Source organism: Canis lupus, chromosome 8 (genome assembly GCF_011100685.1).
Source record: "Canis lupus familiaris isolate Mischka breed German Shepherd chromosome 8, alternate assembly UU_Cfam_GSD_1.0, whole genome shotgun sequence".
Classification (NCBI taxonomy): Eukaryota; Metazoa; Chordata; class Mammalia; order Carnivora; family Canidae; genus Canis; species Canis lupus.
In genome coordinates this window covers 331,945-345,315 of record NC_049229.1, presented here as the reverse complement: position 1 = coordinate 345,315, position 13,371 = coordinate 331,945, and the positions used below count along the sequence as shown (strand labels likewise).

General features: G+C 46.8%; 1 protein-coding gene across 11 annotated transcripts in view; it reads right to left on the bottom strand.

The window, feature by feature from the left end:
* NLRP3 (NLR family pyrin domain containing 3) overlaps nt 1–8,290 on the bottom strand; it is a 52,277-nt gene extending 43,987 nt beyond the window's left edge. For 4 of the 11 annotated variants that reach the window (XM_038544093.1, XM_038544098.1, XM_038544102.1 and 1 more), the window contains exons 1-5: nt 8,206–8,290; nt 6,450–6,679; nt 5,969–6,297; nt 2,600–2,698; nt 343–2,116 (exon numbers count right to left, since the gene is read on the bottom strand). In XM_038544093.1, the coding sequence (XP_038400021.1) occupies nt 343–2,116; nt 2,600–2,698; nt 5,969–6,245 (2,150 nt within the window). In that variant the 5' untranslated portion in view covers nt 6,246–6,297; nt 6,450–6,679; nt 8,206–8,290. Of the gene's footprint in view, nt 1–342; nt 2,117–2,599; nt 2,699–3,976; nt 4,157–5,968; nt 6,298–6,449; nt 6,680–8,205 lie in introns of those variants that run through there. The other 7 variants (XM_038544096.1, XM_038544095.1, XM_038544094.1 and 4 more) reach the window with 7 other exon arrangements.
* Between the last annotated feature and the right edge of the window lie 5,081 nt (nt 8,291–13,371).

Genomic DNA, 13,371 nt, shown 5'->3' with positions numbered 1-13,371 from the left:
CCCAAGTAGATTACAAGCAATTTGAGTTTACAACATTTTTATTCAACTCTCTACCCCACAGAATACCTTGCACTGAGTTGGCATCCACCAATCATTTGCTTATTTTCTTCATTGCCTTTTTCCTCACCCATTTGTCCACTTTCCTATCCCCTACTAGTCAACCTCTGTCATTGAAGGTGTCTGGTAGAAATGAGTGGTGGTGGCATTATTATGTAGCTGTGGCAGCCACATTTTAAAGACAGTTGAGAAGCAGGGAGAGACAGCAAGTGCCCAGAGAAAGGTGGCTAGAAAATGGAGACCAGCACTACTATTCTACACCTGCCGGAAGCCAAATCTCCTTACCGATAAGCATAGGTGGTATGAGGATCTAGGAGGACACAGTGATCCACATCATAGTGTTGCATTTCCTTCTCATTCTCCTCTTCCTCCTCCTCCTCTTCCTCCTTTGGGGAGTTATGAAGCAGCCTCAGGGAAAGTGATTCCACCCTGCAACAGTTCTCAATACAAAAGGAAGAAACCACATGGTCCATTCTGGTGGAAAGACTGATCTCAATTTTGGGAAAATGGCCCATGGCCTTTCGCACAAAATCCTCCTCTTGCATCTCATACAAACAATAGAACAACTCCAGCTGGCTGGGCTGGATCTGCAGATTCTTGCCCTTGGCTTTCTCTTCAATCCATTTGAGCAGCTCCAGTCTGATTTGTTGAGAGATCTTGCAACTCAATTTTTTCTCCAAGTAGGAGGTTCTCTCCTGATTTACAAGGCCAAAGAGGAAACGGACAACAAAAATCAGATATCCCTTTTCAAATTTGCCATAGTTTTCAAGAAGAACCTTCACATCTCGGTTGGGAAGCTTGGAACTACTCCATGGCAGGTTCCTCATCCTTCCCTGTTCCTCCTCTTCCAGAAGGTAGTACATGGCAGCAAAGAACTCCTGGAAAGTCATGTGGATGAAGCTGTAGAATTTCTCACAGTCCACTTCCTTTTGGAATAGGTTCATTCTCAAGAAAGCAGACACATCTGCCTTCTGAAGGCCGTGATTCCTAAGGTCACACTCATCAAACAGGATTTTCTGGTTCCAGATTCCATCTGCTGCCAACGAGCAGAGACCCCGGAGGCTGGCAGAGACTTGGTGCTTCTGGGTCTCTCTGTGAGATTGCAACAAACTGGAGAGGAAGAAGATATACACTGAAGTGGTAGTCTTGGATGTCTGGGCAAGATTCTTGCCACTGTCCATTTGCTGCTTCAACCCAGTGCACACAATCCAGCAGACCAAGGGGATAAAGCACATGGTAAAGAGGATCTCATTCTCCTGAATCAGCCTGAAAGCTTCTGTGGCTTGCTGCTCATCTGAGAAATACTTGAAGAAATATTCCTTTCTTTTGGCCTCTGAGAAACCCAGGATCTCCACATGACGGGGACGGTCCAGCAAATGCTGCAGTTTCTCCAGAGCCACAGGTCTTGTGGTGATGAGTAAAGAGGCCTCAGGAAGCAGCCTCTTCCTGATGAGGCTGCTCAGGAGAATGTCTCCCCGCTCCACCTTCTGCCAGTTTGTGCAGAGAGCCTCTGTATGCTCATCAAAGGCACCCTGCAGCTCATCGAAGCCATCCATAAGGAAGAGAATCCTGGAAGGCTTGCTCACAATCTTACATATGGGTGGGTTTGGGTCAGGGCAGCAGCTGACAATCAGGTCCCCCAGGCTCCTCCGTGTCCCGAGGCTTACCTCCCGACAGTGGATATAAAACAAGTAGTCAAACCTGTCTTGGTAAATTTTGTCTGATGCCCAGTCCAACATGATCTTCCTGGCCAGTATAGTTTTCCCAATGCCTGCCGATCCCTGGAATACCACTGTGTGAACGGGCTCCAAGTGTTGGTCATCAGGCTCAAACAGCAATTCCACATTCACGGAACTCATGGGGCTATCCAGCGTCTTGGCTGAAGTCCTGCCAATGGCCAGGAGCTCATGCTCCCTCTCCTGCTGGCTCTGGTGTTCCTTGACAAGACGCAGCCTAGTGTAGCGTTTGTTGAGGTTCACAGTCTCACCCAAACGGGCATTCCTGTCTTTAATACACTGGAATCTGCTCCTCACGTGTTTTTTGTACTTCTTGCAGTAATCTGGGGCAAAGACAGAAAGATAAACTTTGGGAGAACTCCAAGTACATATGAGCTATTGACAATGGTCTGTGGTCCACAGGGAATGATGACCAGAGTTAAGAAAAAGGAGGTGCAGACTCTCTTCACTATGTGGGTATGGACGGTCCCAGAAAATCTAGGCCGTCAAAATCTTCAACAAAATACACAGTTGAGCAGAAGAACAGCAAAGTACCAGAGGCCCTGTTACCTGCCAGAAAATCCTTTTTATTCAGTCTTATTCCTCTAGGTAGTCTGCAGCCCATACCTTTTAGAACCTGAGACACTCAATCACCTCCCCTTGGTTCTGGGACTGCAAGAAGCCATGTGAACACTGATTTGTTTCTTCAGCTAAAGTGGATTTCCTGAAATGGGCCTTTGCTCCCCAAGGAGCAGGAACATATAGAATGACCAAGCTTTAAAACTGGATTTCCAAACCCGATAGGAAGCACTAACCCCACTGTTTACCTTTCTTTTTTTTACAAATAGAGATTCTGGATAGGTACCCCAATAAACCCATCCACTCCTCTTCAAGGCTTTCTTCTCGGCATTCCAGATGTGAATTATCTGGGAAAAAAAAAAGGCAGGGAGGAGGGAGAAATACAAAGTTAAAAACCAGGACTCCTGACTAAGGTGATGTAACTGAAACTCAGTACTCAGCACATGGCACAGTGCAGTCACCTATCTCAGACATCTCCCAAACAAAAACATAGCTCAGGGTTGCAGATGAGAGGTGTACAGTTGAACATCCAGTTCATGGCACTCATGCACTCCTGCTTTCAAAGCAATGGGTGTCACTCACCCACCTAGCATTGTGCCCCCACTCTATCCAGTCTCAGGATCTCTCCGAGGCCAAGAAATCAATCAGCAAACACATGAGACAGGCAACATTTCTCTTACCCTTGTTTGTCTTTGGCAAACTTCCCTGGTGTCCTTGTTTTGAGGCCACTCCCACACTAAATGTCTAAATACCCCCAAGGAGGCTATGAGACAACAGGATTGTCCTCCCTTGCCCCCAAATGCCTGAAATTAATCGTACCCACATTCTGGGTCTTCAAGACTGAGAATTATCAAGCTGGTTTGTCTAAAAGTGAATCCCTGACTTGAGATTCACCTAGGAAGCTTTAAAAAAAAAAATCCACTCCCAGTGATTATTTTACATTCTATCTGAGGTAGGGACCAGCACCATTATATTTTGAAAGCTCCAACATACATCTACATTTGACATTCATAGACCTAAACAGTCACTAAATTACACATCCCAAAGAGGCACTTCATTGGAGAAATACAGGCACAGCAGAACAAGTGCTAAGCACCAGGGGAAATATTTGGGAGATAACTTTAGATGAGCATGATCCCAAGAGCAAAATAAAAGATTCCTGGCAGGTGTCTACTTATTCTGAATGCAAATGCTATTGGCAACTTGATCACAAAACAAAATCTGAACAGTAACTCAAACCAAAACCATGACTTAATTCATATCTGAAGCCTAACCCTACAACCTGGTCCTCCTTAGAAAAAAAAAAAAAAAAGCTTCTAACCCCAGATACCATTCTTCTATCTCACAGCCCAAGAAGCCAAGGTAGCACATAGAGATGAAGAGCCAGGTTCTAGCCAAAGACACATCCAGCGTTGAATTCATGCCTTGGCTCTGACTGAAACAGAGCCTTGGGCAACCAGAACCTCTTTCAGGCTCACTTCGCTTTGTTGGTCAATCTCCAGAATTATCTCTTATTTGTAAAACTAAAACTCAACATCCATTAAACAACTCCCCAATCCCCACTGCCTACAGCTCCTGGCTACCACTTCCTGTCTTTACAAATTTATCTGTATCTGCTCTAGTACCTCTTACAAATGATGTCTTACGGCATTTGTCTTTTTGTGACTAAAGTATTTCATTGAGTAATGAAACTGAAAGTTCTTTCGAAAGTGTCAGCCTCAAGGTGTGTGGCTGATGCAGTTGATAAAGTATACAACTCTTGATCTAGGGGTTGTGAGTTCAAGCCCTCTGTTGAGGTGTAGAGCCTACAAAAAAAAAAAAAAAAAGCCAGTCTCATAGAGTTTTTATGAGGAATGACCAAAATCCATAAAAACTACCTAATGAATGACTTGTGTAGCTGTGATCATTATACATTAATTGGGTTAGTGAGTATATAATTACTGACATAATTACAATTCTGTTATTATATGCAATTTGTTTATAACAACCTGCTGCTATGCACCCCTGCCTCATGCCGGCATATCATTTTCTCTCCCTCATTGTGCCCTTATTGCTGCCCCACTCGCTGTGCTTCTCCTGATCTGCTGATTCATTTTTATTCCCCTTTCCCACTAGCTCAACAGCATCATCCTGTTATTTTCTAGATTCCTCTGAGCCCTTGCTTGCGCTCTTCCGTTGATCAGAACACCAAGCCAGAAAGCAAAAAACTTCACCCCCAACATGTCCACAGGTCCTAGGGGTAAATGAGCCCTAAATTCCATTTTTAAAGGAGGTTAAAAAAAAAAGCAAACTGCTTTCCTCCAACTTCTCATGGCCCTCTTACGAGAGGAAGGCAGAATAAAGCCAAGATGATAAAAGGAATTATTTTAAAAAACAAAATACTAACTTCATTGCATCAAAGAATACCATGGAATGGGAGGAATATTTGCAAATCATATATCTGATAAAGTGTTAGTATCCAAGACATATAAAGAACCCTTATAAGTCAACAACAACAACAAAAACAAACAAACAAATAACCCAACTGAAATATGGAAAAAAGTTGAGTGGACATTTCTCCAAAGATAGACAAATGGTGAAAAAGCACATGAAATGTCATTCAATATCACCAGTCGATAGGGAAATGCAAATCAAAACCACACTAAGATATCCCCTCACACCCATCAGAGTAACTACTATCAAACAAAATAAAATAAAATATGCATTGATGGGGATGAGGAAAAATTAGAACCCTTGTACACGGGCAGCCCCTGTGGCCTAGCAGTTTATTGTCACCTGCAGCCCGGGGTATGATCCTGGAGACCCGGGATCGAGTCCCACATCAGGCTCCCTGCATGGAGCCTGCTTCTCCCTCTGCCTGTCTCTGCCTCTCTCTCTCTCTCTCTCTCTCTCTCTCTCTCTCTCTCTCTCTCTCTCGGTGTGTGTCTGCCATGAATAAATAAATAAAATCTTAAAAAAAAAAAAAAGGAACCCTCGTACTGTTGATGGGAGTGCAAAATGAGGCAGCCACTATGGAAAACATCATGGTGGCTCCTCAAAGAATGAAACCTAGAGTCATCATATAATACAATAATTCCACTTCTGAACACATCCCGCAAAGAATTGAAAGCAGGGTCTCAAAGAGGTTTGTACCCTCGTGTTCTTAGCAGCATTGTTCAAAATAATCAAAAGCTAACAGCAATCCAAATGTCCACTAATGGGTGAATAGATGAACAAAATTTGGCATACACATACCCTGGAATATTATCCCACCTTGAAAAAGAATGAAATAATGTTGTATGTGACCACATGGATGAGGCTTGAGGACATTATGCTTCATAAAGTAAGCTAGCCACAAACAGACAAATACTTTATGAAGCTGTTCATAAGCCGTACTAAGAGTAGCCAAATTCTTAAGGATAGAAGGTGGTAGTTCCAGGTGCTTAGGGGAGGGGGACAGGAATTGTTGTCTAATGGGTACAGAGTTTTGCAAGACAAAGAAAAGTTGTGGAGATTGATTGCGCAATGTGAATGTGTTTAATGCTGCTGAACCATAGCTTTGAAATGGCTAAGACGGTAATTGTATGTCACGTGTATCTTATCACGATTTTTTAAAATGCTGTCTATCTTCCACTCACCCCACTCCAGCTCATCCCTCTTAGCTTTCTCATAAAGGTCTCTTCTGTTGATTGCAGCAAAAATCCACACTGCCATGGCCCATGCCTTCTCCTCACCATTGAAGTCGATCATCAGAGTAGCCAGATCCATGTGGTCAGCTTTCTCTGTCTGACTCCGAGGGAGAGGGCTGAACCCTTTCTGAGAAGGGTAGTCTTGTAAGTGCATCTTGAATTTCTTAAAGTCTGCATCTTCCAGGTCCTCCAGGTAACGAGCCAGCTTGCAGCGGACGCTTGCCATGCTCCTCTGCAGCTTGGCTCAGGGCCCTTGGGCATAGGTCCACTCCAGGAAGCTGGATGATGAAAACAGCACATGGGTAAGCAGAATCTTCCTAAAAGTCTGCCCTCTTGAAAGAGAATGAACCCACGAAAAACCCAGAACATAAGGAGAAAAAATAGAGAATTGAACCATAATGAGGTTTTGAAAAATGACCCAAATACTCACCAGAACGTTTTCCTGTTGGCTCAACTCAGGAGTCTGTCCTGAGCCATGGAAGAACAGTGTCCCTCTGGAGAGAAACAGAGGTTAAACCCGCACAGGGAACCATGTCGATAATACTGTGAGCCCAACCTGCAGCCTTAAGCCACCACAGTGCACCACAGGGAGAACTTTGTTCTCACTAGTTACTGAGGAATGGCCTGGGGCAAAGTCTTCCTCAGCTTCTGTTTCTTCATCTATAAAATGACAGAATGGAAAATATGGCTTTTAAGTTCCTTCCATTGGAAAGGCTCTGGTTCCCTATTTCTGTTTTGACCCCGGAAATGAGTAAGTACGGTAGTAACAGAGCAGCACATGGCTGGACGGAGGAAGAAGACAGACGCGCCTGGACAGGGGAGGTCTCCAATTGCACATCCATCCATCTATTGATCGATAGCGATGAGTGGGTGACGCTCGAGGTGCGTAGGGGGAGGTGATGACCACATACATCTCCCTGAGGTGTCCTTCAACATTCACAATTGTGATCATCATTAGAGCCCACGGGGACTGAGAGCCTCTCGCAGCCTAGGTGCCGCACTCATGTGCTGTGCATCTAACTCTCCCGAAGCCCTAGGAGGTGCACATATGCTTAGGCCCATTTTACAGAAGAGGAACTGAATCTTAGCAGAAACTAAGTGACTTGCCCAGGGTTTCGCAGAAAAAAAAAAGGGTTCAAAGCCAGGATTTAGGTCAGGGGCACTGATTTCTGAGTTCATGTCCCTAAATACTAATTTTCATAGCAAGAAAAAGCATGTGATTCTTTCTTCCATCACTTAACGAGGTATCTCAGAAAAACATAGAAAAGAACAAAGACAATAAAATAGGTGGTTAAAAGGCAAAAAACAAAAACAAACCACTTTCCCAGCATTTTCCACGCACAGCCCACCATTTTTTAGAGCTCAGGGTCTCAGCTTTTCTACAGGGATGCAGAGTTCCACATAGAGCAAAGTTCAGCTGCTGTGTCCTTGCTCTTCTGCGTCTCCAAGATTTGGGCTGATAAGCATGTTGGCTTTGTTTGGGATCCATCCCGCCACATGACTGAGTTTGGGAAAGCACAACATCAACCCAAGGCCATGAATGAGGGTCGCTAACAGGAGGGAGAGGAAGGGTGGGACTGCAGGAGAGAGTGTGTGTGCACAATGCCTGAAGCATGCTTGCCTCCCCTGTGCCTTCATCTTGCCCTGCACTCCTGGCTCCACGCACCCACCAAATCCGTTCCTCATGCGTTTGGCGGTGGGCTGGGCATGTCCAGGTAGACCCACCTGTTTTGTGGACCATCCCAGGACCCCGGTCGGCCTTGCCATCCACATCAGGACTCTACGGCTCCTCTGTGCCCCCCAGCCTCTAAGCCCCATGCGTTCTACCCTGACCTTTGCCTTCTGTGTCCTGCGGTGTCTAGGACGTCCACATCCCCACCACATCCCCTCCATCCACTCCCTGGGGGGATGCTGGGCAAATCCGCCCCAAGGGTGGGTGTGAGCTGTGGTGGCTGTCCCTACCTGCCCCCCCCCCCACTCCCCAGTCCCTACGCACACACTTGCACACAAGCCTAGGACCCAGTAATGAAAAACAAAAAAGGGTTTTCCAGAATTGTGGAAGGGCAGGCTTGGAAGCTGGCCGGAGAATCCCTAGTGTGCTAAACAGGACACCCCCGGCTCTCCATGGCCCCTCCTCATTCTCCCCACACTCTTGCAGCCATGCAGCTCCACAGAGTTGGACTCACCCGGACACCAGCCTCAGAAACAGCCCAAGAGGAAACTTGATGAATTTATAGTGGTCACAGCCCAGCAGGGCAGGAAGGATGTGGCCTCAGCATGGAGTGAACAAGCTTGCATCACCAGGTTGGAGACTAACAGTTACTCATATTGTGGATTTTCCACACCAGTGAGCAGCGTGCTTATCTCGGCCATAGCCAGAGACGTCTGCCGTGCTCTCGGGGGCCCCTGAGGCGGGGTGTCCCCGTGGGCGTCCCAGCGGCCATGAGAGGGCTGTGAAGGTAGTGAGCACAGTGGGGCAGGGGACCCCCCGGGCCTGGCAAGTAGAGCATCAGGAGCATGCCTGGCCCTCCAGCCATCAGGCACAGTCTGCTGGCCGGCAAAGGCTCTGTGCACCACCTGTCAACGTCCTCAACTGCTTTTCTGAATTGAGGATACGCCTGTGAGAACCTCACCTCTGCCGAGGCCATGCTCATCACCTCCCAAAGTCTCCTCCCGCCCCTTTATTATTGTTGCTGTTTTAATGCTGTTCTGTGTGTATGGTGAGAACCCTTAATACAAGACCTGCCCTTTGGCAAGTATTCCAAGCACAGCAGAGAATGACCAGCTGTGGGCACAGCGCCATATGCCCATCTCCAGGACTTAGTCCTCTGGCGTCACAGCCTGCGTGCCCCCAACCGATACCTCCCACTGCCCCCTCCCAGCCCCGGGCCCCTGACCCTGCACTCTCTGTCTCTGTGACTCCGACGAACTTGGAGTCTACGTACAGTGATATTACACACTTCACGTCCTCCAGCTCCACCCACGTTGTTGCAAATGGCAGCATGTCCTTTTTCCCCGTGGCCGAATAATCCCCATGGCATGTGGTGTAGACATGTGTACCTACCGTCTTCACCCTTTCTTCCACTTGTGGACACTTAGCTTGTCTCCGTATCTGACCTTTTTGAATAATACCACAGCGGACATGGGAGTGTGGACATCTCTCCGAGATCCTAAGTTCAATTCCTTGGGGCAGACACAAACCCTGCTCCTAGACTCATGGACTCACTTAGTCTGTGAGCACTTACGGAGCGCCCAGTGGGTGCCAGGCAAGAATGCCAGCCTGGAGGGATGCCTTGCTTTGCCCCAGAGGAGCCAGAGGACCAAGCAGCACCCGGACCGTGTTTCCAGGCACGTGTGGCGGCTGCAGGACCACAGTGTGATGATGGCCCGTGTACATAGAGCAAGCGTGGTGAGGGAGAGGAGGTCAGCTCTTCGGGCCAGCATGGGGCCTAGAGCAGGAGGGATGAGAGTCCACGACCAGGGGGCAGCACTGGAAGCGGGTCCGTTTCTCTGTGCAGATAGCATCCATTGCAGAAGGTTCTTGCAAGGACTGAACAAATGAACTGATGGCCGGGACCTGAGTCAGAGACGCTGGTGTCAGTGGTTAGATCCCGACACCTGCACTGTTACTGGACGGTGTGCAGAGGCCCTGATGGAAGGGATAGAGGTACCTCCTGCAGCCGCATCCAGGGCAGGACAGCATATGTGAGTGCCCTGGAGTCTCAGGGCCCTCAGGGCCCTGCCACACACACAAACACCAGTCACGCCCAGAAGGAAACAGTGCACCAGCAGCCAGGGACTTTAACTTTTCTCTTAAGGATGACAGTGCATTTCCTCTTTTTATTTAAATCTTTCTGGGGTATTTGAATTTTATTTTGTTGCAATAAATATGTATTACTCATATGAGTTAGAAACAAATTAAACAGGCCACCTGGGGGACTCAGTGGTTGATCATCTGCCTTCAGCCCAGGGTGTGATCCCAGGATCCAGCCCCGCATCCGGTTCCCTGCAGGGACCCTGCTTCTCCCTTCGCCTGTGTCTCTGCCTCAACCTGTGTCTCCATGAATAAATAAATAAAATGTGTTGTTTTTTTAAGTCTATCCTTCAAATCTATTAGCTGAGTATTTTTTCCTTGTTTTTCTTTGTGTAAATTTAGTGAGTGGATCAGCTGAATTTCTACACAGGATAACTTCCTGCCCTCTTCCTGTATAGACGGAGGACTTCTCAGCAGGACCTAGGGCATCTAACCACCTGGACCTCTGACATTCAAGGCACTTCCAATACCCCCGACTTCTTGTCCCTCTTGGTAGCCATGCTGTGTCCTCACCCACCAGACTGGGCCCCACCAACCTGGGCACCCACCGACCTGGGCACCCACCGACCTGGTTTCTGCAGCTAAAGCTGTGCTTCTCCAGAGTGTCACAGAAACAGTATTCTCAGGCAGCAGGCTTGTCAGGCACTCCCACCTGCTGGAGCCTCACCGCAGCATCTCCACCCCTCCCCGCAGGGATGTACTGGCCACTGTGCACAGAGCATGGTGACTTTGTCCGTTTCCCACACTAACCATGCGTGGGTTGTGTCCAGGTTCTGGCAACTGTTAACAAAGCCATGGTAAACACTCACATCAGCTTCTTATGCAGGCTTCCGTCTCCTGGGAGAAAATACCTAGGCACGGAGTGGCTGGGCTGTGTCAGGAGAAACTACCACCACACTGTCTTCCCAACCGGTCCTGCCAGCAGCTGCACGTGACGGCTCCAGGCCCTTTGCCTCCTTCCTGCCACTTGGGAGAATCGGTGCTGGACGTGTTAAGCCGCTGTAACTGGTTTTTAGGGAAATTAAGGAAATAATTTGAAAATCCATGAAGTTGAACTAGATGCAATGACTTAGAGACATTAATCCTTGGGATACTGGAGAGGAGCAGGTGATTTCCAGCCTTCAGGGCATCTACACCTGTTTCCTCCTTGCCGTCAGCTGCTTGTGCTCCCGGCTGTGGGCTACCCGATGGAATGCAAGACACACTGTTCAAAGTTCAGTCCAGAACTTTGGAAAGATACTCTAATCACACGTGAAAACTAGACAAGAACACAATCATGATGCTTTGCATGTTCTCCTGAGTCCTGACACAAGTTCTCTTTCCGGTGTGGGAATATGAGAGTCGACAAAAATAATAAGCAAGGATGGTCTCAGGAGTAAAACCTTACGATGTCTTCTTCCTTTGAGTTCAAGCTTCATCCAAAAGCAGCATGGAGAACCACGGTTTTACGCTGTGCACCAAAGAAAAGCCCACTAAACACTCAAAGCTCACGCCAGAAGGCAAACCCAAAGTTGTCACAAATTCCTTCTCGTTGAACAAACTACAGGAAACCAAAACAGAACCAAAGTAAACCCAGTCTGGGACTCCAATGACTGATGGAAGCTACAGGGACCACAGCCGGCCGAAGGCGACAGGGAAACACAGAAGGCCAGAGCAGACAGCCGTGCTCCCAAACTGCTGCTGTGCGAGGAGGGCAAGCCCTGGTTCTGCAGGTGGGAGCAGAGCCAGGAAATGCCACATGGATTTTTCTGACCCAAAAATCCAGACACCAGACATGAGGACAAAGACCCAAACAATGAAAGTCAGATTATACTGGAAAACCCAAGCCAAGCAGTAACGACAAAGCAGGATACCCCAAATCCTGCTCCGCCCGGGGCGTGTATACCTCCAAGTCCTCACCCAGCTCCCGCCTCCTTCTACCCGCAGGGCACAACATGATGCATTAATCATCACCTCTGGGTAGCAGTTTCGCTACTCCTCCCCACCCCATCCCACCCCCGGCAGTGAGAAGCCACATTGCTTTCCTGGAAGAGAGATTCTTAGTCTGCAGGGATGCCTGCCACTTGGCATCTGTCAGCCTTCCACGATCCCTCCAGAAGCCACTACCACGTGTGTCTAATGAAATTCTAATTTATTTTCCCCCCACTTTTCTAAGGATTTTTTTAAGCTTTTATGTAAATTCCAGTTAGTTAACATATAGTGAGATACTAGCTTCAGGTACAATGCAGTCATTCAACAATTACTGAGTGTTCATCACAACAGGTACACAACTAGTTCACCCATCGCCCCACTCACCTTCCCTCTGGTAATGTTCAATTTCTTCTCTAGAGTTAAGAGTCTGTTTCTTGTTTTCTTTCCCTCCCTCTTATTTTTTTTTTAATTTTCCATGTTTGTTTTGTTTCTTAAATTCCACATATGAGTGAAATCATTTGGTGTTTCTCTTTCTCTGATTGACTTCTTCACTTAGCATAATACACTCCAGCTCCATCCATATTACTGTAATTGGCAAGATTTCATCCTGTCTGATTACTGAGCAATATCCCATTGTGTATATAGACATCTTCTTTATCCATTCATCTGCTGAAGGATATAGAGGCTCCTCCCACAGTTTGGCTATTGTGGACATTGCTGCTATAAACACTGGGGTGCAGGTGTCTCTTTGGATCTCTGAATTTGTATTTTTTAGATAAATACCCAGTAGCGCAATTGTTGAATCATAGGATAGCTCTACTTTTAACTGTTTTTAAAATTTTTATTTATTTATGATAGTCACAGAGAGAGAGAGAGAGAGAAAGAGAGAGAGAGAGAGACACATAGGCAGAGGGAGAAGCAGGCTCCATGCACCGGGAGCCCGACGTGGGATTCGATCCTGGATCTCCAGGATGGCACCCTGGGCCAAAGGCAGGCGCCAAACCGCTGCACCACCCAGGGATCCCTACTTTTAATTTTTGAGGAAACTCCACGCTGTTCTCCAGAGTGGCTGTATCACCTTGTTAATTTTAGCCATTCTGATAAGTATGAGGCGGTATCTCATTGTGATTGTGATTTGTATTTCCCTCATGCTGAGTGATGCTGAGCATCTTTTCATTTGCCTGTTGGCCATCTGGTTGTCTTTTTTGGAGTAGTGTCTATTCATGATTTTTCCCCATGCTTTAACTGGATTATTTGCTTTTTGAGTGTTGACTTTGATAAGTTCTTTATAGATCTTGAATACTAGCCCTTTATCTGATATGTAATTTGCAAATATCTTCTCCTATCTGTAGCTTGTTTTTTAGTTTTGTTGACTGTTTACTGTGCAAAAGCTTTTTATCCTTGATGAAGTCCCAGTAATTCATTTTTGCTTGTGCCTCCCTTGTCTTTGTAGACATGTCTTATAAGAAGTTTCTCCCTGTGTTCTCCTCTAGGATTGTCATAGAGTCCTGTCTCACATTTAGGTCTTTCATCCATTTTGAGTTTAATCTTTGTGTATGGTGTAAGAGAATGGTCCATTCTCATTCTTCTGCACGTGTCTGTCCAATTTTCCCAGCAACATTTATTG